Raw genomic sequence first — 23014 nt, forward strand, 5'->3', positions numbered from 1 at the left:
TTAAATTAAACCAATCTCTGACCACCTTAAGCAAAGAAGCATTGTGAAATGAGGTTATGTGTTGGGGATGTTTTCAGAGCATCCACTTCTTGCAAAGACTATGCACTCATAAATTTGTCAAACCAAACCTCCTGCTTTGCACCCCACTCCTCCCAGATCCCTGTCGGCAAAAACAGCGACTGAAATGAATTCTGATAACCTTGTGCATCCTAGGATGGTACAACTGTTTGCTTCCTTATTACAACGCAGTTGTAACCTCCATGAACTTTGACATGCTGTGTTTTATCTCCTTCACTTCCAGAGAAGATGATTGTGTGGTTTATATGTTAGGTAGCCACAGCAATTACTTGCTGTTTTCTCAAGGAAAAAAAAAATAGTATTCAAAATACATGAAAACCCGAATCTGTCTCATGAACCAATTTCTCTGTATTTCTCTGTGACCTTTTTATCCATTCCCTCATTCTCTTCTTTGTCTTTTAGAGCCGGAGAGCACACAACTTGGACCTGAAGGGGACTGTGGTAATACTTGATGAAGCTCACAATGTGGTAAGTTGTTTCTGGTCTGTTGCCATTTTCTCAAACTTCATCCAAAGAGAAGAACAGACCAGTGCCCTGTTACAAACAGTCTGTAAAGTCTGTGCTCATCTGTTAAAATGAAGATTTCTTGTTTCTGTGACAGTTAAAGCTTTGTAGTTTAATTAACGGTCTGTTGACACTGCTGTGATTTTCTAGAAGGTGATGGTTTATTCCTGAAGGGTGGAGCTCCAGATTTATGAAGGTGCTCATTTTCTTGTCTGGAGAGTTCTCTTCCAGGGTGTAAGAAATCATGGAAGATCCATTCTTGAAGCTCAGCTGCATCAGCTGTCCAAGTGTAGTAGATGGCAAATGTGACTCTTGTAATATTTCCAAGTCTTTACTCATAGAGGAAAAAAGAAATAAAAAAAAAAAAAATCTACATTGTGAGATCTTCCCCTTAGTTGGCTCAAAACTTCAGCCCTTTGCATAAATAAGGAAATGCAAAGGAACATTTGAAATACGTCCCTTTCTTCTACCACATGAACAACCTCCCAGTGGGATTTCTGCCAAACAGCTGCAAAGTTTGCTGTCTGATTGTGTGTTCTTCTCTCAGTAAACAGGCCACCGGAGGGTGTGCTGTGCTTGACTAGAGACAGTCACAGAGTTGCAGCCAGTATGTGCTTCTTTCATCAGAACATCTTTTTTTCTGTTGAAAAATAGGTGGAAATCCAGTCATAGTTGTTTGGATTTTGTGGTTTTTTTTTTTTCCCCCCCCTTGGTAGTGTTTTAAAAATATTAATTGATGCCTGCATGCAGAAATTAACCAGAACAGCTATTCTAGAACTACTCATTTTGCAATAGTTCTCCCATGGTACTGTCTGTTCCAGGTTACTGGAGTGGAAACTTAGTAATTACTCTGAAATAAAATTGACTTCTTTCTGATGAGATTGTTTACATATGCAGCTAGTTCAACATTTTTTTTTCTTTATAACTTATTTCTTCGTAGCTATTGCAGTCAAATTTTTGTGTAGGTTAGTCCTTATTATTTCTCTTCATTCCTCAGGGAAGATGATTCTTTTTGTGAATGAAAAATTTGTGACAATGTGACTTATTTTTCAAGGTCATAGAGAGTTTTGTCAAACCTCTGTTTGGTGAGTGTTCAAACCATTACTTTTTAAACAGAAAATTAGTATGTTTCCTTCCTTCTCTATAATCATATTTGTCCTGGCATACATTTTGGCCCAGATTTTACATGTGAATAATATGCATTTTACTGCTTTTTTTTTTTTAATTCATGGCCCTCCCTTCCCTTTTTTTCCATGCCCCTGTCCCTGAATGCAAGAACATGAGGGGCCAGGACTGTGTCTTCATATGAGTGAATACAGGGATATGAGTATTTCCTTCAACTGTGAGAAGGACCAGGAACTAGCTCTTTCAAAGAACAAACTCATTCTCTAACTGAAAAATTTGCCACTTGGACAATTTGTCATCAGAGAGCAAGCTGTTTGGCAGCTGTGTAGGAGAAACAAAAGGATTTCAAGAAAAATCTATTAGCAGCAACACTAAGAACACAGAGGAAGTGACACCTGTTAAAAACAAAAGGGATCTTGATGATGACAGTGATTTGCTACTAGATGGGAATGGTGGAATGTTGATAATGTGGAAGAAGCAAAATCTGTTCTACATTTCAGAAAAAAGGATGTCTAGTAGTAGTTAAAGTCTTCAGGTGTTTATAAAATGTCCTCTGGCCTGAGCTGGAGGTCAGAAATGAAATCAAGCGGTCATTTGGACTTTATCATCTGTGAAATTGCCTGAGTGATTAGCACACTGAGGAGGCCAAATAACGCTTCCATTCCTTATATTTTAGGAAAAGTTGTGTGAGGAGTCGTCGTCTTTTGACTTGACACCCTACGATTTAGCTTCTGCAATGGATGCTATGAATGTCGTACTGGAAGAACAAGCCAAAGTAGTTCAACAGAATGAAATAAACGCTGAATTCAATATGGAGTTGGCCAGCTCAGGTGTGTTGACAACCACAAACCACTGCTTCGCTGGGATTATAGAGTACCACTACCAAGAACTGGAAAATAACTTTTTCTAACAGTTTCTGGAAAATTTGCTCTCATTAGTAGATAAATTATTGTTAATTAGTAATCACTGCTAGACAAACATGAAAAGATTTGGCCAAACCAATGTGATATGAGGGGTCATGAAAGAGAATAGTAAATGGAATACAGAAGATGTCTTTCCATGTACACAGTTCTAGCCTTCCTCCTGTACTCAGCACTGATGAGGCCCCATTTCGAATCCTGTGTTCAGTATTTTGGGCCCCTCACTACAAGAAAGACCTTGAGGTTGTGGAGTGAGTCCAGAGAAGGGCAGCGGAGCTGGTGAAGGGTCTGGAGCACAAGTGTGATGAGGAGCGGCTGAGGGACCTGGGGGTGTTTAGCCTGGAGAAAAGGAGGCTGAGGGGAGACCTTCTTGCTCTCTCCAGCTACCTGAAAGGAGGGTGTAGCGAGGTGGATGTCACACTCTTCTCCCAAGTAACAAGCGATAGGACAAGAGGAAACGGCCTCAAGTTGTGCCAGGGAAGGTTTAGATTGGATGTCAGGAAAAATTTCACTGAAAGGCTTATCAAGCACTGGAACAGGCTGCCCAGGGAAGTGGTGGGGTCACCATCCCTGGAGGGATTTAAAAGATGTGTAGATGTGGTGCTGAGGGACGTGGGTTAGTGGTGGCCTTGGCAGTGCTACATTAATAGCTGGACTTGATTTTAAAGATCTTTTCCAACCAAACCAATTCTATGATTCTATACCCATAGTTTCTGAAACCCATAAAAAAAACTATGAATGAAAGAGACATGAAGCATCCTCTTTGAAATATTTCCTTTCTTCAACAGGGCTGAACATGGAACTTGAAGACATAGCAAAGATAAAGAGTAAGGTTATTCTTTGTGTTGTTGAAAATTGTTGTTGAAACAGTTTCAAAAGGTCAACAACTCTACATAAATGCTATGTGAACTTGATTTAGGTGTTGTTCTTAACTGAGAAATTCATGGAAGTTTGTCTCTTTTTTTCAGAGAATTTTGTGGGATGTTTAATTACGGTTTTTTCCCAAGAATGGGAGATTTGGCAGATAAATGTGTCACTTCCTTCTTTGCTAGAAGTTCCCTTGTTTTCTAATGTTATTGGTGTACTGGGAATGTGTTAGTTGCACCATTCTGCTGTAAGAACGTGATGCTGCATAAAGTTAACAGCAAGAGCTTGAGATGTCTCATGTTTACAAAGCATTTCCAAGAACAACTTTCCCCATCTATAGACAGGAGTTTTACATTTCACTGACAACTCTATTTTCTAAGAGCATCACAGGCTTCATCTAAGAACTGAAGTCATAGAAGTTCTTAAAGTTTAATATGAATATTTAGAGATGATATCTAGGAAATTGCTTTTGATCACTTTTATTTGTTTACAGGATCAAGAACACAGCTAGGTTGCTGTCTTTGGTGACAGCCTTTGTAATAAAGTGCCTTTGAAAAAGAGATTTAGATGAGTCCCAGAAGTAAGTTTCTGTGAACCATAACTTTTTTCCCCTCTTGGTTCTCTTAAAGAAATTCTTCTTCAGCTAGAAAGTGCTATTGATGCAGTGGAGCTGCCACCGAATAACAGTGGAATCACCAAAGAGGGAAGGTAAATTTATTCTCATTAATATGTTTACATGTTAAAAGTACAGCAAATTCTAGACCCAGGTGAAGCTGGTCAGCTGTTAGGATTGGTAGCAGCTCTTAAATTGGTACTACTATTTCTGGGAATAGTACTTGTTCAAGGTTTTGGGTTTCCTTAAATCCACTTTCTGTAGTAATCATTATTTCTGGTGGAACTCCCTTTTAAAGTGTTTCAAGAGTGGAAAATCCGACAGGCATACACACAGCACAGGGTATTCTGAACTGGAAGAAGCTCCTCACTGTGCTGCTTTCATTTTTGATGTCATGATTTAAACAGAAGTGTTAGTGCTGCAGTGATTTGGTTTGAGGTACCTCAGAGCTCTCTAAGTCTGTTTGTAAACTAATGTGTATTGTACATTGTAAAGAAATGGAAATTGCATGCAAATCTGTTTCTAAATTAATACGTATCATATGTTGTAGAGAAATCATGGAAAAGGGGAAGGATGTCGTCAGTATCCTTTCCGTCATGCTGATGTCTGCTCTCTGCTGTCTCTACAACCAAATACTTATTTTTATTCCTGTAAATTTTTCTTTCTCATGGAGACAAGAACATGTTTTGCTACTAGATGGCGAAATTGTTGGTGCTATAAAAGAGTTACAGTAAATCTGTCCATGTGATTATTTACGATGTTTACCCATTTGTGCTTTTTCTTTGTAATTGCAGCTACATCTTTGATCTGTTTGCAGAGGCCCAAATAACATTCCAGACCAAATCCTCACTCTTGGAGTCGCTAGAGCAGATTTTACAGTTTCTTTCAGGCCGTAAGTGTAATTTTGTTAGTTGTTTCACTCAGACTTTTCTCTGTAATGTAAGTAATTGGAAATGTGCATTTGGGAAGAGGAGAAGGAAGGATTCTTTGTTTAGATTTAAATTATAAAGCTTTTAAAAGCTAAAATCTGTCCCTGAGGACTTGTGTCTTTTTGTTGAGATGTGTTGTGAGATCATCTGCTGGGAAACATGTTTTATGTCTGTTCATGCAACAGAATCAGTTTTAATAACCGTGTTGTGTCAAAACCTGAGCATGTGCCAACATGTGTGTGTACATACGTGTGCATACTTGGAGGATTGTTGCACACAACACTATTTTTCTCCAAAACCAGAAGAATTGTGGGGTAGAGCTTGTTGATGTTCTGCTGATGGTGCTTTTAGTGTCTTGAGTTCTTCGCTGGTCATGGAGTTCTGAAACAGGAATGCTGGGAATCACATAATGTGGGGTTTTTTTTCTTGATTTAGCAAGCTTTGCTTCTGCTCTCTATCAGCATCTTGTTCTTAATTTGCCCTTCTGCAAAGAAAGATCTCCAACTTCTACATGTGCTAAGAAAATGATTTAGTTACTTCTTATGAGCAGACTCTTCAGTAGGAGCATTGAAGAGAGCAAGCCCACTCCATGGAGGCTAGAATATAGACTGTCAGTTCTGCAAGTGCATCATTTCTGTGGTCGGATTCTCATCAGTGTATTTCATATGTTCTCTTAACTGCTCCTCTGTAGTCACTGCTTTGAGCATACTAGAAGCTTGGAGGTGATTGTAAAGGGCTATTTATAGCTAAAGCAAAGGTTAGTTTTGTCTCTGTTTGCATAATGGGGTAGTCAGTTTGAATAATGATGAAAAACTTGAAATAATCTATTTGTTTCAGCTAATATTTTCAAGTCATCGTATTCAGAGTGTTTGTGCTGTTCTGCTAAGATCTGGATATATACAAATGGTTGTATATTTGTGTTTTAAAAGTCATCATGCATTATTCTCTCCAGGTACTGGGATATTTGTCAATACATCTGGATTGCATAAGCTCTCAGATATTATCCAGGTAAATAATTAACACTGCTTCTATATGCATCTGAATGATAGAAGAGTTGGAGACATTGGATCCGTTTTATTCTTGATTGTATGTACAGTTGTGCAGTGATGGAAGTCTGTGGGTTTTTGAGGAGAAAGCTGCTGCCTAATGGGATGGTCTACTTTGATTTTTACCCAAGTTCTTTTACAGTTTTAATGTCCCTTTTTGGAGATGCTCCATTTAAATTTATCTGGTTTTAGCCTCCACCAGGTGGAGCTGGATTATTGAGCTGTTTACTTTCTAGCAGCAATGTTTGGGAATATGAGACCTTCTCATGAAATAACAGGACAGGCTAAGGAAAACAAACAAAAGACAGTTTAACTGTATTTTTTCATTTAATAATTAAGGGATTTTTAAAATCAGTTAAATCATTTAAATCAGTTTCCCAAGGTTTTAAAGCTGAGAGACGAGAAGATCCAGAAGTAGAAGCCAGGTCTCCTGATCCCAGTGACTGGAGCCCACAGATTAGTGTGCTACAGGACTGGGGATAATTGTGTGTGCTCTTTTAGCCTGTGGGCAGATGAAAGGTGATTTGAATTGGAAGAGCAGTCTCTTGCTGAAAGCTAAGATCCCTTGCTGCTGCTGCTGAGGACGTGCACGTGGACAGTTATTGCACATCATCTGCCACGTGATCGTTTTTGTAATCTTGAGATATTTTTAAGTAGGACCAGGTCACAGAGTCTTTGGTTAAACGCAGTGCGTGTTTGTTACAGAGCCTTGTCTTCAAGACTTAATTTATAACCAGTTTGGTTTTATTAATAACAAATGTTTTTCTTCCTTTAAGAAGAACACTTACTAAAATCTTTTTTGTACACTCCATCTTTGGCTATTTTTCAGCAGTACAATTCCTGGAAATAGTATCTTTTTCTTTGACTGGTGGAGAACATCTTTCTTGTTGCAACTAGTGATATTATGAGCTTGGATAATTCCTTTTAAATGTCTGAAGAAATTTTGTTTAGAAAAATTAACAGAAGTTATAAATATTTGAGAACCACAGCTGTTTTCATTGAAGTTGCGCTGGAATGCCATATGTTTGAAAGAGCATCACCCTTAGTCATAAGACATCACATACAGGAAAGGGGAAGAAGCATCACTGTGCAGAAGAGTTGGTAGATGCTTTTAATATATGGACAACTAGGTATGATTACATGCTTGATTTTTTTTTTTCTAAGCAGACTATTATTAGTGTAGGGTATCATAGCTGAAATTTTGAACTAAGGGAATCTAAAAAGTTCTTTTAAACTCAGTTGTGACTCTCTGATCTTGTGAACATGTGGTGTGTTTATGTTTATCCACAGCCAGAAGTTGTGAACAGTGTGAATAGTAATACTGTTGTTAGTATAGTTTGAATATATTTAGATACTGGTTTGTATTTTTTGGAGCAATGAGAAAGGCAATTCCTGCTAACCATATGGCTGAAAAAAATGTGTTTATTCAAGATTATCTGCATTTATTTAATAACAGGAGCAAGGAGATATATTTAAATTTATCACAGCAGTAACTTTTGTGGAGAAACTTCTCACTGCGAAGACACGTTAGGGATTTCGCTGGAAACCTTTGTTAAATCTTTCTATTTGTTTGCATCCATTTTGCAGACAGTATTCAACATCGATCCTCCAGAAGGCACAACAGGTTTCATGCCACATCAGTCGATATCTAAATATTATAAGGTATGGGATGCTTTGTGTTCTACATTTTTCCTCGCTGGCATTTAACGTCTGTGCTTAGTGTGTCCAAGACTTGGAAGGATGTGGGTAGTCTAGCAAATGGTGTTGATTAAAGGGAGGATATATAAATTCTTCCAGGAAAAAAAAAAACCCACAACAAAAACCACAAAACACCAAAGGAGCTGTGGTTAGTTTAGGTTCCAAGGAAAAAAGGGACCTACACAGTAATCTTTAAAGACACTCTAAAATGGAATTAGGGAAGTGCAATAAATGTGGATTATTGAAAACTTTGGTACTGCATATTATACAAGAATTGATGTGTTCTTCCAGTAATCTGTTGTCTTGACTTTTAATTTAGCCTATTACCAAGCAAGCACAGTACAGCCACTGAACATCCCCCCCCATAGTCCTTATCATTTATTTAGAGTTTGGGATTTCTGGGCTGTGATGCTGTAATGAATTTTAGGAATAGATCTTTTTTTTTAGGTAAAAGGTAACTTTTGTATTAAGTTTAAGACTTAATACTGTTTTGTTGCCAAATGAAGCAAGTCTTTCTAACACAAAGTATTTTTTTCTACTCTGTGTGTTTTCTTCTGGTGGACGATACCCAAATAATTGGGTTCTTTGTCTCTGCTCAGGGCAGCCCATGAAAAGCTGCTCCCATAAAGTGACTCAAAATGGCTGGTTAAATGGTGATATACTTCTTTGCTCCTTGTCAGATACCTTATGAAAGACTGGAAACAAAATAGGAAAGATGGGAAATAATACGACCTTACCTAACACTATGAAAGTGACACTCATTACATTAACTACCCTTAATATGGTCTAACTTTTTTGAGGGATGAAGTGCAAGGTCATTTCTGTAGCTGTCTCTGGAAGTGTTGCTTGTTACTTTTCTTCAGGTACATATTCATCTGGATAACAGTAGTCAGAAGAAGAAACAAAGGACAGATCTCTGGAATTCATCGTCTGCGAAAAAACAAGGTACAGGACTTGATTTTGGGGAGACTCGTGCAAAAGCTGGATTGAAAACTACTCCACGGCTCCTTTCTGATTCAAATAAGAGAAAACAATTGAAGATATCCCATTCTGCATTACTGAACATTTGTGAACAGGGAATCCTCTGGCAAATTTTGGAATGTCATTGTAGGATTTTGAGTGAAGACAGCACCTATGTTATCTTAAATGTTAAAAAGGACTCTGAGGAATAAAGGGCTGAACAGAACAACTCAGTGAGGGTGTGCTCCAGATCTGTCTATATGCAAAAAAATGTTTAAACCCAAATGGCATAATAGTGTTCCTCATAGAGCTGAAAAGTCTTTAAGTGGGTGATTAGTATGCCTTGTTGCCATGGTCCAAGTTAAAGCCATCAGTAGATGTGGGATTGGGAAAGATTTTTTTTTTCCTCCACTCAGTTAGCAGAGAACAAGTGGGTGGTTTGGTTGTAGGGTTTTCTGGTCACCTTCTGTAAGATGAAGAGACTTGGAGCATTAGTGTTGCCCCAGAGCTCCGTTTCTCTAGAACAGGGTAGGTTCTTGGGACTTTAAGTTTGAAGAATTCTAGGGTTGTTTGAGGGTGTTCCTTTGCAGTTTTATGTTTCCAAGTACAGCTCCATTGTGGATACGATGAGTCAAGGAGGTACTTTTCACTTTTATAGTTACTTCTAAAAGGGAGGTGACATAAGCAATCTCAATATAAAACATTCTTGTCCCAGTGCTGCTTTGTGCACTGCTGGAGTTCTTTTAGTGCAATTATTCCAGTGAAAGAAAATCATCTCCATTATGGATTGGTTGCTTGTGATGGTGTAGAGAAAGTCTTCAGAGCAGCCCAAGAATGGGAAACCCTCCTTCAGGATTGACACTGACATTTGTGAAATGTTCAGTTAACCTCCTGTCAGCCATATTTCTCTCTGTAACTGTGTTGTATTAAACACAAAATCGGTGTTGCTAAGGCTGTAACTACCTTCTACAGGAAGGAGATTCATGTATAGATATGATACTGAAAATGTGTGCCAAAAGTAGCATTAAATTCCGTGAAAGTTATTAATCTCTGTTGAAATTACTCATGCATAGTGGGGGAGTTATAATTGATTGGCTCATTCTGAAGCTCTATAGTGAAGGTTCATGTGATGTGCCAGGGCAATAATGCCTGAGAATGTGACTTCTTAGCCAAAAATGCCATGCCAGCCTCAGGGCACTGTTACCTTCTGTGAGATACAACCTTTTTTTTGAGCAACATCCTAAGTTCTTCAGGGCATTTTGTCACTTCTTGATAGTTTCAGCTTCAACTATACTTTTCAGTCTGTCTTGTTCAACTGAGATTTCTCCCTCTCCTTGTCTCTCTCTCCTCCCACCTATTTTGTTCCTTATGCTCTGCAGAACTTCAGTACATTGAGGTGGTTCCAGATACCATGTTTCAAAACAACACATGTAGGAGAAAAGAAACTTGGCTTCTGAATCAAAGGCTTATCCTAAGGGTCCTATAAAGCAGCACCGAGCTTGGCTTTGTTGGACTTCAACATTCATTCTTTCTGATTTATTTATTTTTTTAATAAATACAGTTGGGTGGAAAACAAAACATTTTCTAATTAGAGAGGACAAATGCAGATCCCTTCACCTAAGCCTTCTTAATAGAATACTTTCCAAGGATCTTTGTAAATACCTTGCCTCGTAACTATTTACTTAATTACTCAGTTAAATGCTCTTGAGAATGTAAATATTTGATTTGCAGAAGTCCTTTTCTTAAGGACAAAAGTAACGTTTTTCAAAGCATGAGTTTCCACGAATTTAGTGGTTTTGCACATAATGTCCCCTTAAGTGTTTCCACAAAGTAAGTTCTGTTTTGTTGCTGGACAGAAGCATGCTGTTTGGTAATGTGCAAATAGTGTTTTCCTGAGATATTGCTCAATTGGAGTTTGAAGTTACAGGAATAACTCTAAGTAGATTTTGTTAAATATGTGTGCAGGAAAAGGCTAATACAAACACTGTGGATTTATTGCATAATTTGGAGGATTTATACACAAAAATGATACAATGCAGTCCTAGAATTCTTCTGTGATTTGGTAGACACATACTGATACGTTTGCTTTCCAAATAAAAACATTTGCAAGTACCTGTGCAACAGGCTAGCAATTTGTTGAAACTTACACTATGTGCAAACCTAGCAGAGGCCAGAGAAGACTGACCAAGTCTCCAGTTTCCTGCAGGGGTGTAGCAGACTGTATAGAAATAATGCAAACCTTTTAAGAGTAGCTGTTTGCAAAGGATTTGGTGGAAATTATTCACTCAAACATAATTCTCTCCAAACTGTAATTGGTGAGAAGTGGCATAGCCTGGGGTAGCTGAGGAGATTATTGCCCTAGCTATTGTGCACAGATGCCACTTATAAAAGCAATATTAAACTGTTGCAGTTTTACATTAAGATAAAATGCTCTTACTCTTAGTTTGCTCTGAATCACCATGTTGTAAACTATTAGCAAACCATTTCTCCATGGAATAGCTGTCCTTGTACCAGGAATGGAAAAAGCTGCTGCAGAGATCTACTTTGTGTAGCATCCAACAGTTCCTGCTGGGGAATGGGACCTTTAAAATGGATTTAATATTGTGAAGCTTAAAGACATAATTGCAGAAAACCAGCCAAAAAATGTGCTACAGTTCCAGCTTCTCCCAGAACTGGGCAACTGGTGCCTGGCAGCCATCCTGCAGGGTTAGAGAAGCGTGGTTCAGACTGAGCATTGGCAAGGCAAATGTGAGTGGTTGGTGGTGTTCTCTAGGCCATCCAGCATCAGCACAGTTTGCTTTTATGCTGGAATTTCTTAGGCTCCTGACACAAGCAACTTTGTTCTTGTCTCTAGATATTTACCAGCCTGTCCATATACAGATCCTAACTGTAATTTGCACCAATTCTTAGTGTGAATTAAAAAGAGACAGAATTTGCTAAATCTTGGCATGTGATTCTTCTAGAATCTGGATATCATCTGGATGGATTTTTCCAAACGAGATGGAAGGATAAAAAAGCTTAGAATAAATGTTATCGTTTAATTCTAAGCAGTGAGTGACTCACTGGGCACGTAGTACTGGGGATTTCCTAACCCGTCAGCTCTTTTTTTGAAATACAATCTTTGAATGAAGCGTGTACACTTAAGACAAGCACATGATATGTGGATGCTAGATATTTTTTTTACTGAAACTAATCACAAAATAGGATCAGGAACAGAAACAAAAGCTAATGTTTCATTTGGCTGCTCTTGTTCTTGATGTAGGTGCTTGTTCCATTCCCTTGTTCCTTTGGCTGTCTCTGGAAAACTGGTGCTGAGTTTTCAGCAAGACCCGCAATGGTACAACTCTAACCTGAGCAATGAAAGAAATGGCTAGTGTGATTTACCAGGTTTTATTTATATCCTTTCTGTTGATAATTTAGAGTATGCCAGGTTTTCAGTCACATCCCACAAAATATTTGAACAGAAGTTGAAAGGTTTGGCACTTGACTGTGGGAAAATGGAAAGTTTAGATGAAAGGTTTATAGCCATTGGAAATTCCTGATGGAGAAGGGGTTCTTCTCTTTTCAAGCAAGAGCAGGGGTGGAGATTTTTTTTTTTCAATAACTTTAGTCATTTGTCCTTCATCCCAGTATTCTGCGGTTCTTCTACCATGCTTCCCCTCCCAGTTGTCCTTGACAGCAGGAAGCGAATCAGTGGATGGAGGACTGAGTAGTTTTATCTGCTCAATCTGCCTGTTACTTGCTGACAAAAAGATCTGATGCTCTGTCTTTTCTATAACCATCTTTTGATTAAAAGTATAATCTACTTAAGGTGCAAGGGAGCAATGAGCTTTTAAATTATATTTTCAACAGGCATAGTAATTAAATCTGGGAAGGACCAAAGCAGAACATACTATACGTCTGGAATTTTATCTTCAGATCCTGGCCACTTTGCTTTCAGAAATTCAGATGTAATGTGCTATGTGCTAGTCATATTCTAATTTTTCCACTTACAAACTTGCTTCTTAGTGTTTTCTCTTTGTTTGATACAGGAAAAACCTTAAGCTATTGGTGTTTCAGCCCTGGATACAGCATGCATGAGCTTGTTCGACAGGGAGTCAGGACAATTATCCTTACTAGTGGGACTCTCTCCCCCCTCTCATCATTTACAATGGAAATGCAGATGTAAGTACATAGGTGTGTGAACAGTACCATTACTCAAAATACACAATCTGCTCTCGTGATTTTAGGTTTTATCTCAGGATTTTTGAGTGTTCTGGACTGGTAGCCAGGAGGGAATCATATACTGAGTATGACTGGGATCTTACTTTTGTTTCTTTAGCCCTTTTCCTGTTTGCTTGGAGAATCCTCATGTTATTGATAAACACCAGCTCTGGGTTGGGATCATTCCTAAGGGACCTGATGGAGCTGTGCTTACCTCTACCTATGAAAGAAGGTAATGAACTTCCATGTGGAATTCTGCTTTGAAGTCTTGGGTTCTGACATTTTGGGTTCTGCTTACAGGAAGGTGCTAGTGAAATAAGTGGTCTCTGTAGTTCTTTTCTTGGATAAACGCTGTGCTGAATAACAGCACCCTTTAACCACTACTGTTGAAAATTTAGAACTGGAGGGCTGGAAGGGATCAACTGTCAGGGCACTGAGTGAGCTAATAGTCCTTAGTGGCCCTGACCAGCCTTATCTGGGACCTCCACCCACAACCGTCACCCAGGAGTGCTCCATTTAAGGTCTGGCATAGGCCTTCAGTCACTGCCCAAGCTGTAGGACTACTCTCTGCTCCGTCATAACCACACCTGGCTGATCTGACCCTGACCTATCGATTGACTTCCCGGTTTGACCTTGGACCTGCCTGTCACTGTGGACCTGTCCGGCCATCCCTGGACTGTGACACTCCTTACTGTCACTGGACCTACTCCTGGTTTATTGACTTGAATTCCCGACTTGGCCTTGGACCTTCCCCATCACCATAACTTTGCCTGATGCTCTGGACTTGTGATTGAGCCTGGCTGCTGCATCCGAGCCTTTCCTGCTTGCCTTGCTCTGTTCGGGTGGGTCTGGCCCTGCCCTGCATGTCTTCATATCATGCCCACGTACCACCTCCCTGTCCCTTACAGAGCAGTCCACTCTTCCTGAGACAGAGCCCCATCCTAAATTTCTTTGCTGAAGGCTTAATTGATTTGAAACATGACTGACTTTTGCAACGACTATTTTTATATTTAAAACTTGTCACCAAGACCAGCCTCTCTTTTACCTCTGCATTACCTTCTTAAGGAAAACATCCAAATATTTGTCAAGCTTTTAATCATAGTTTTTCTTACTTTTCTCTGGTCTTTCATCATTTTGCCTGTGTCTTTCTGTTCTTCAGAGTAGACAGTGCTTCTGCAGCAGCTTCTGCTGCCAGCAAGGAAGGCCAAAACTTGATTTCGTTGTATATTGGCTTCCCTTGAGCAATATGATAGTCTCATTGGCATCTCTGCATATAATTTTCAAAGGCAGTTGCACGCTTCGGTGCACATGGCAGAAGGTTCTGTGCTTGCCAGTTCTCTGAAGTTACTGAAGAGTGGCATCACAGTGGTGTTAGTAGTGTATTTAGGGATGTAATCCTGTAGTATTTTGAAATGAGGATCAGTTCCTTGTGTATGATACACGTGTTCCTCCATTCAACTTCCTTCCTATAGTACGCACATTTTTATGTGTTGGCATGCTATTAAATCTGTTTCAATTTCAACATTACAGACAAACCTCTGGCTGAGAATTCTGCAATTCAGCCTGCTGCAGGCCTGACTTACTCTTTTTCAGCAATACAGAATAATGAAAAAATAGATCTCAAAGAAGAAAACAGAAAATGCCAGATGTTCCACAGAACTGGAAAGGGACTCAACAATTGTAATTGATTTTTACAGAGAAGTCTGGAAAGCCCTCAGACTGTATTTTTCATTTTCCGAAGCTTAGTGTGCTGTTTCAGTGTATTTTGTTGAAGAGACTCTTTTGAAAGGGGAAGGTTGGGGATCTCCCCCCTAAGGCCTAGAACATCTTCTTTTGAAGGAAGGGAATTCACAGTGTTTGCTGTGTTTTGACAAGATCTTTGTGGTGATACCTTTATTTGTAGGTCTTATAAAAAGAAATATGTTCATTTTGTTTCCCCTGAATATGTAAGTTTCCTGGGAAAACAGTATGCAAAACTACAGGGCATTAAAAAGAAGGAAGAGTAAAGGCATGAGAGAACAGGTGACTTTTCAGTCAGGGCTGGAAGAAACACATAAATGCTGCTCATTGTAGAGCAGTACTTTTTCAGTCAAAGCAAAAGGGATTTACTTGGCTTATGCCATGACTAAATAATAACCATAGTAACCAAATTCACCCTTTTTTGCCCTGCAGCCTCACCACACCTAATTCATGAATAATTGCTTTAGGTAGTTGTCATGTTAGTCAGGCTTGGCAGCATCTGCAGACTTTCTGGCAGAACTTTCACCCCTGAATTGTTGGTATTGATCATAAAACATGTATGGCTGCCCATTTCCACATGTTACATTGGGTAATATTGAAGCTTAGGTCATCTTCAGTGCTAAAATATGAATATTTAATAGTAGTAATAATGTGTAGTCAAGGTATTACTGATTTTTGTGTCCTGGGTGCTTGCTACAGGAAGGAGAGCACTTGGGAGTAAGGATATGGTATTTTAGATGAATATCAGGGGAAGTCAAGTATGTATGAAAACCATAGAAAAGGAAATACAGTGATGTTACTTGATTTTCCTTCTTTGTAGGTTTTCAGAGGATTATTTATCTTCTCTGGGGAAAACAATTGGTAAGTGAAGTGTGTGGATTTCAGAAATGGGTTGTTGCACAGGACTTTTGGAAATCTCCTAGCAGAAATACTAAAGAAGACATAATAAGACAGAGAAAAGGTAAAGGATTGCATTGCATATCTAAATGCTGTCTGGCTTTGTATGCTTCTGTTTACTCAGGCAGCTGGCTACTGTAATTGCATACAAAACCGAGTTTGAGTCCTTGGTTTAATACTTCCAAGTTAGGAGTTCATTTTCATTGTCAGGTGTTTGTGTTTGGGTCGAAAATGTGGTTCCTAAACACGATCAGAAAGTGGTGCAAACTAGAAAATTGATGCTCAGAGGTGGTGCAGCCAAGCATCAATGGCAGAGCAATTAAGGATCACAAGAAGTCAATGCAATTTCTTGTGATATTTTTAAAGGCACTGTGTCAAGCCTACCTTAAGTCAACATTTATTGTAATGTTTTACAAATATAATAGAACTACAAAATTATAACACATGAGGACAGAATAAAAGAAGTGTTTGTGTAGCTTTGCTGAGATATGGTTGAAAGGAATCTGTTAAATCTGGAAATGTTTGAAGGAAATGGAGGAGAGTGCTCTGAGGTGTTCAGCTTGACCTAAAAGGTGAAATTAAGAACATGCTTGCACAAAATACCAGAGCATTGTTTTCTCAGTAAAGTGTATACTATTTGACTAGAAAAGTGTATGCTATTTGACTAGGAGACTCTCAAAAGCAATTTTGTGGTACCTCACCCATTGCTTTGAATGTTTAGACTGCAGTGGACAGAGTGGAGAAAATGACCTACAAATAGATCCTACTGTCACAAGGGAAAATATGGCAGATGATGTTGTTTCTCTTTTGTCTGTAGTATTTGGTGTAGCTCATATCTTTTATCCTGTTAACGCTACACTTCAGAAAGCCAGTTAGGCATCTGTGTTAAATTCATACCTTGGCGACTAAGATTATTGAAATGATTTAAAAAGATGAAACAACTTCTAATACATGAACATTCACGTCAAGAAAGCACAAAAGATTTTGGAAGGAACCTGTGCTGTTAGTTTATTTTTCCTCTGCAGTCTGTGTGCTCCATCCCAGGATGAAAATGCCCTCAGCTATACACTTGCCTGTCTCGTTGCAGGTAACCTCGTGCGAGTGGTACCACACGGACTGTTGGTGTTCTTCCCATCGTATCCTGTCATGGATAAGAGCCTGGAATATTGGAGAGTATGTTAATTGCTCTGCCTTCTTTAGGTGGTTTGGTTACACACGTCAGAGAGTTTGTAGTTATGCTGTCTAGCCAAGCTCATTAAAAATTCTTTGTTAATAAGTAAATTATAAAATCTGGAAATGGATCTCCCAGCTGCGTGATGTCTGAGTTGCACCAACTGCAAGGAATCACGGGCAGTGGTGTCAGGATTGCACGGTTCTGCTTCCACCTCTTCCTGTGTTTGGCAAGAGAGGAACAGACTGTGTTGGGGAAGTCTGTGGTGACCACTCCTGAGCGTTTCCTCTCTTGTGAGCACTTCTGGGACGTGCTAACTTTCACGTGGCCATTTCTGATATGTTCATTGTCTGTTTAACAGGAGCATGATTTTGCTAAAAGAATAGAAGAAGTGAAGCCAATGTTTGTGGAACCCAGGAACAAAGGAAGCTTTGCAGAGGTTGATTATTTGCATTACATACGTATAATGTTTTCAGAAACTGTTTTTATATTTAAATACCTTCTCTAAGATGTGTTTGGGTGTGAAACACCCAAATTTTATCTTAGGATAAAACTCTGAGTGCTTCTTTGAAGTACAGTTCTTCTATCTTTCTGTTACTCTTCTGGCTGGTTGTGCAGGGTACAGTCTTCACTTGAAATCCAGTGAAGTAACAGCTGACATCCATACGTACTGAGTAATCGAGATGGTAGAAAGCTGTCACTTCAGTAGTCAGCATCTTTTAATGTTCTGCGGGACACTTCCTCCCAGCTTGTCATGCTTTGGGTGTTAAGAAATTGTGCAGTGTCATCTTGTTTATTTATAGCCGCTCTGTTTGCTTCTTAGAGTAAATAATGTCCTTGAATTGCTTTCCTGGTTTGCCTATTTTACTCAAGGCTCTGCAGAAACACAGGACAGTCCATGTTTTACCTTCTCATCAGAAGTACCTGGCATTAATCTTTTATGCTTACCCAGATGTATTCTAGATTTCACAGTAATGTAAAGATTTTGCTAAGCAAATGGCTTCTCACATTTGCAATTAGTAAAAGTAAAGAAAATTATACTAAGCCAAATTAATCACATTTTAGATCTTGGTGTACAAGTCAAATTTAGCTAGTACAGGTTTCTATTTATGCATATGCAAATGATAATACTGTTCCTTAAACTAGTTTATCTTTTAGGTAATGGATGCCTACTATGATAAAGTTGTCTGTCCTAAGTCGAATGGAGCCACTTTTTTGGCAGTATGTCGGGGGAAGGTAAGGTAACTGAGAATTTGATTCATCTGAGGTCAGATTATATATTCGGTGGAAAACAACACCATTCTGGATTTCAGTACATTTCTGTTATGTGACTGTAATTATATGTGGAAAAAAAAAACAAGAAAAGTAGGGGATGTGCATCACACTTACATTTCCTTGTTGGCTGCTCACCAAAAACTCAACCCATTAGATGAGAAGAACAGTTTTGGAGGAGAACTAAAGGAAGCGTTTGTAATCAAACTTGTTAGAACAACACTGCTGAAAGCCAAAAATATTGCTCAGCTTTAAAGAATTTACATTAACTTCAGGTTCTCTGGACACATTTGATGGCCTTTCATTTACATTTTCCAGTGCTGATAAATTGATTTATGATATCAGTGGAAATATTTGCAAAATCATAGATTACTCTTAGAGCCTTTTTGCTGCTGCTTGCAGCCTACCAAGGGAAGATTCAACTTCTTTTGAACATTCGGTCCCAGTCTCTGAAGAAGCTTAGATCAATGAAGAAAAGATGTAGCTCTTTTTGGGTGGGACTCGTGGTTGAATATGCCTGTCCTCCAACAACAGTGTATTACCCTGAGAGGAACAGAGTCTGTGGAGAGATCCTGCTTTGCAGTAACACACAATGGAAGGATAGACCGTTTAGCTTGTAGTCACAGGGTTAACAGTATGTCTGCAAAATTGGTTTATCTTCTCAAATATTTCCAAGAGACATGTCATCAAAAGCTCTAAAACTAGCTTGTTAATAATTTAGGGTCTAAGGTTTAAACAGAGGTATTAACTTACTTTTAGGACATCTTCTGAATAAGGCTCTTCTGCTTATCCAGGAATAAGACATGTGTTAATGGTGTTGGCTGAGGTCTGCTTGTCAGGGACTCCTAGAGGAAAAAGGGGAAAAAGCTAAGTTTAAAGTACCAGTAATAAAACCAAAAAAATCTAGTTGAAACTATTCATAATGTATTCATAAACTATACTTGGCTAGGGATTTAATTTAATGGAGAAAAAAGGCCAATAACTGCTGAATTGCTCTGAAATGTCACTTCACGTCCTGTTGATAATGGCAAACACTGTCTCTTCAGGCCAGTGAAGGCTTGGACTTTGCAGACATAAATGGGCGAGGAGTCATCATTACTGGGCTTCCCTTTCCCCCTCGTATGGAGCCCAGAGTCGTTTTAAAGATGCAGTTCCTGGATGAAATGAGAAGAAGTGGCGTGGGTGCACAGGTGATGCTGGGCAACTTTTCACTGTTGGCTGTTTGCAGGTTCCTGTCATCGTTTCCCCCTCTTCTCTCTGGATTTTGGTTTTTATTGTCCTCCCAGCCTCATGGGACCATGAACATCCAGAAGTCAAACAACCTTGGAGTTTGTCACAAATACAAATCTTTTTTTAAGTAGTGTTAAGGCTTCCAAATTCTGTCTGCAGTGACATGGTCTCAATGAATATAGGCTCAAAAAATGATATAATTAATGTTTCAGTCAAAGTCTTTGTATGCATGTTATCCATATATCTTTCTGAGGGAATTGTTTCATCCAGAGAGAGGGTGGGCAGGAAAAATTGCCTGTCCTGGCTGGTTTGGGAGGTTTGTTTTGGTGGTTTGAGGTGGTGGGCGTTGTTTGGTTTCAGGTTTTTGTGTTTTGTTTGGCTGTGAGTTTGGGGTTTTTTTCTGTCGCTTCAGGCATGCGAGTGAATGGCTTTATAAATTTAGTTCATTGTCCTGCAGGATAGCTGTTGGGTCTTAAATAATATGGTGGGTCTGTTGTACTACCAAGGCTGTCAGTGCCTCACACACTAAATAGCCCCTCAGGTTGGATATTACTACTCGAGTTTTCTGTGCACCCTAAGTCAGGTGTGATGTTTGAGTCAGCCTGTATTTGCTTTTCCAAAGCTTTTTTGTCAGTAGAGCTTGTTGGATACATTTTTCATTTCTTTAGAAAGAAATACTGACTGTACAGCATAGAGAATACATTTTACCTGGTAAATAATATTAATTCTTTCTCCCACCTATTGCAGTATTTATCTGGGCGAGAGTGGTACAGCCAGCAAGCGTCCCGGGCTGTTAACCAGGCTATTGGCAGGGTCATCAGACATCGCCAGGACTATGGTGCTATCTTCCTCTGTGACCACAGGTGAAACCTTGGCTCTAGAACATAAACATGCATCCACATCTTTATATCCCAACACGGGTATTGGTATTTTGTATATAAATGTGCTGATGTTACTGTTTGGAGAAGGCTACAGTTCATAAGTAATTAAATTATTTTATATAACGGGTTATATAATAATTACACTACTTTAAGAAAGCAACTAGTTATCGTCTGCTGCCAAAATATACTGTCTTGGAGCTGCAGAAAGAGACTAGTGGTATTAATGCAAAACAAAACATTTGTTTGTAATGCTACTGGAAATTGTGTGATAGTAACTTATGGTTTTGCATTTTCTCCATCTCTTATTTAAGAAGGCAGTCACCAGCACTGCAGTTTTTTTGAGGGGAGGAGGATGAAAATAAGGAAAGATTATATTGCTGAAACAATATAACAATTTGCTGAAACAAATTATATATGAATATAATATATTAATATTACATTAATATACATTGATACAATATTAATATAATATGTATACAATAAGCAACAAGGGTTTAATTGATAGCCTTCAATGCTGAGGCCTGACTGGGAACAGTGAGCGTGTCACAGTTCAGCACTGCTGTTGCACAGTTGAAGATTTTAAGGATGAAAGATAGGAATTGGCTGATTCCATGGTACGTGGTATCAACAAAGCCCTTTCCTCCTGAGACAAGACGTCATCCCATTATATTTACTGCACTGTTTTAGTCTTTTGTTGTCTTGCTGCTCCTCCCTTGTCCTTTTGGACCCTCATCTAGCTTTGTTTAATTCATGCAGGCCAACCTGGCAAATAATTCTCTCCTTTTCCAATCCTACACAGGTTCACAACTGGCGATGTAAGAGGCAAGCTGCCTTCATGGGTCCGCCCGTACGTGAATGTTTATGACAACTTTGGGCATGCAGTAAGAAGTGTCTCCCTCTTCTTCCGTGTTGCTCAAGAAGTTGTAAGTGTCTTGAAAATTTGTTGGTGGCTTTATTTTATTGATAGTCTTGGAAGGGTAAGAGATGTGATGGAGTCACATCTTTTGTCTTGTCATTTCTCACCATTGGAAGCTTTACGGGAAAGGAGATATGCCTCATCTTCGAGTGAGCTGGGACAGGATGTGTTGTCATGCTGTGCAACTCATTAGGTTAGATCACAAAAATAACTTCCTTTTCCAGTCCCTCCTGAATGAACGTAGCTGTTATTGGATGATATGCAAATACTGGAACTGATGGTAGCATCAAAAAGCTTTCTACCTCACCCTCAGGGAGAGGGCATACGTGTGGAAGAATCAGTCAAACCCTTAAATTTAAATCTAAGATGACTGGTATAAAGAGTGAGACAAACCCATCCATTGTTATTACAGTTTGTCACTGGGTCATCTTTACTAATATGGCTTCTCTCTTAGCCTTAAGCAGCTCTTTTTCTCAGTAATAGTTCCTTGATTTAAAAAGCAATGTTGAAAAAAAGGCTTTCTAATTAACTGGAGAAAGTCATGGCAAGAAATGGACTGGAAGCCAGACCGGGGAATTCTTTGTCCCTAAAATGGAGATTAAGATTAAAATAAACACTTAAAATTTCACATACGGACTTGGATGACTTCCTGGAAGATGCTTTAGCCAAATACAAGTTGTTCAAAATAATAAGTTACAGATGGATGATAGTGGGTGCCTTGATGGTCTTTTCTGATCATAAATGGGAGTTTTGTGCTAAATAAGACCCACAACCCAACGTGCTTTGCCAGAAAGAGCAATGTTCACCGTGTTGCAGGGATGGTGTCAGGAAGCAATTGTTCTTTAGCAGGGCCATGACCCTTTTTCTGTTACACAGGGCACTTAGTGCCAAGCCTGCTTACTACGCTTCGTCTGTCTGTGTCAATTCCCAGTTATTTGATCCTTTTTTTCAAAAGCACATAAATCCAGAATGTGTAACAATCGTGCTGTCAAGGGTTATTTGGGGAAAAGGAGGTGTCTTTGGGTTGCTGCTGAGATTTTTGGTTACAAAGGAAGCGGAGTGGAAGAGTAGCTTTTGCTTACTGTAACGTGTTGTAAACGGCTTGCAGATGCCCCCACCCCTGCCACAGTGCCCTGGCTCTGCTGGTTCCCTAAGAGAAAGCGATACAGCACCATCTACTTCATCTGAGCAGATCCTCTCCCTGAAAAAAGCCAAAAACTTGGACGACCATGTTCCCAGTTTGAAGAGGAAAAGAAAAGGTAGGTTTGGGTCCTCACAGATGTACTTTTTTGTTCTAAGCTGAACCAAAAAAGGAGGAGTAAGAGACTAGAAACTGGAATGGGAGAGAAAGCAAGGAGAGCTCAAAGACCGATGTGAAAGTCTGATCAGAAGGGACACAGCTTGGCATTAGAAAATGGGGGAACCAGTTGCAACTACAGAGCAAAGAGGCAGGTGGGGCCTGAAAAGGTGTCCTGCAGAACAGGAGGAGTTTGGTGGAATATCATAGACAGGTTAAAAAATAAGAACTGGAAGTCTGTTTCTGATTAGCACTGACTTGCGTTTGTCTTTCTTCCATCCTGTTGTATAAATGACTCTTACACAGTAGTCTGACTAAGAAAACAGAAAGAGGGCATTGACCTTGGAACAAAACAGTTGCCAAAAAATAAAGTATTTCTCATGTCCTTTGAGAATGTTCTACTCTAGATTGCTTGCTGGTTTGGAATGGAACAATGAAGTTGTGTTTAAAACTGTGGTTCCAAAACAGTTATGACTGAGTGTGAGGGTGATTTCACATTACATCTAAGCCAGTGTGACTGCAGGTTGTCATTGAAAGGGATTACTTTGGCCACCACTTTTTTTTCCCTCAATTTCCAGCTGTGCACTTACGCTCATTCCCTTGATTTGAATCTATTGTGCAACTGCAGAGCAAGCAGATGAGCTTGCTGAACCAATTTACCTTTCAT

The 23014-nt window shown here is 39.2% G+C and overlaps 1 protein-coding gene across 1 annotated transcript in view; it reads left to right on the forward strand.

Annotated features, from left to right (window-relative positions):
* RTEL1 (regulator of telomere elongation helicase 1) overlaps positions 1-23014 on the forward strand; it is a 45914-nt gene that overhangs the window by 5349 nt on the left and 17551 nt on the right. Inside the window, exons 8-25 of the mRNA XM_068416155.1 lie at positions 481-546; positions 2384-2537; positions 3416-3454; positions 4124-4202; positions 4902-4999; positions 5989-6044; positions 7670-7744; positions 8644-8725; positions 12772-12904; positions 13062-13175; positions 15504-15544; positions 16668-16753; positions 17113-17190; positions 17910-17987; positions 19070-19213; positions 20001-20116; positions 20934-21057; positions 22159-22309. Of these exons, the coding sequence (XP_068272256.1) occupies positions 481-546; positions 2384-2537; positions 3416-3454; positions 4124-4202; positions 4902-4999; positions 5989-6044; positions 7670-7744; positions 8644-8725; positions 12772-12904; positions 13062-13175; positions 15504-15544; positions 16668-16753; positions 17113-17190; positions 17910-17987; positions 19070-19213; positions 20001-20116; positions 20934-21057; positions 22159-22309 (1714 nt within the window). The remainder of the gene's footprint in view (positions 1-480; positions 547-2383; positions 2538-3415; positions 3455-4123; positions 4203-4901; positions 5000-5988; positions 6045-7669; positions 7745-8643; positions 8726-12771; positions 12905-13061; positions 13176-15503; positions 15545-16667; positions 16754-17112; positions 17191-17909; positions 17988-19069; positions 19214-20000; positions 20117-20933; positions 21058-22158; positions 22310-23014) is intronic.

This window comes from Nyctibius grandis, chromosome 19 (assembly GCF_013368605.1).
Source record: "Nyctibius grandis isolate bNycGra1 chromosome 19, bNycGra1.pri, whole genome shotgun sequence".
In the NCBI taxonomy this organism is placed as follows: domain Eukaryota; kingdom Metazoa; phylum Chordata; class Aves; order Nyctibiiformes; family Nyctibiidae; genus Nyctibius; species Nyctibius grandis.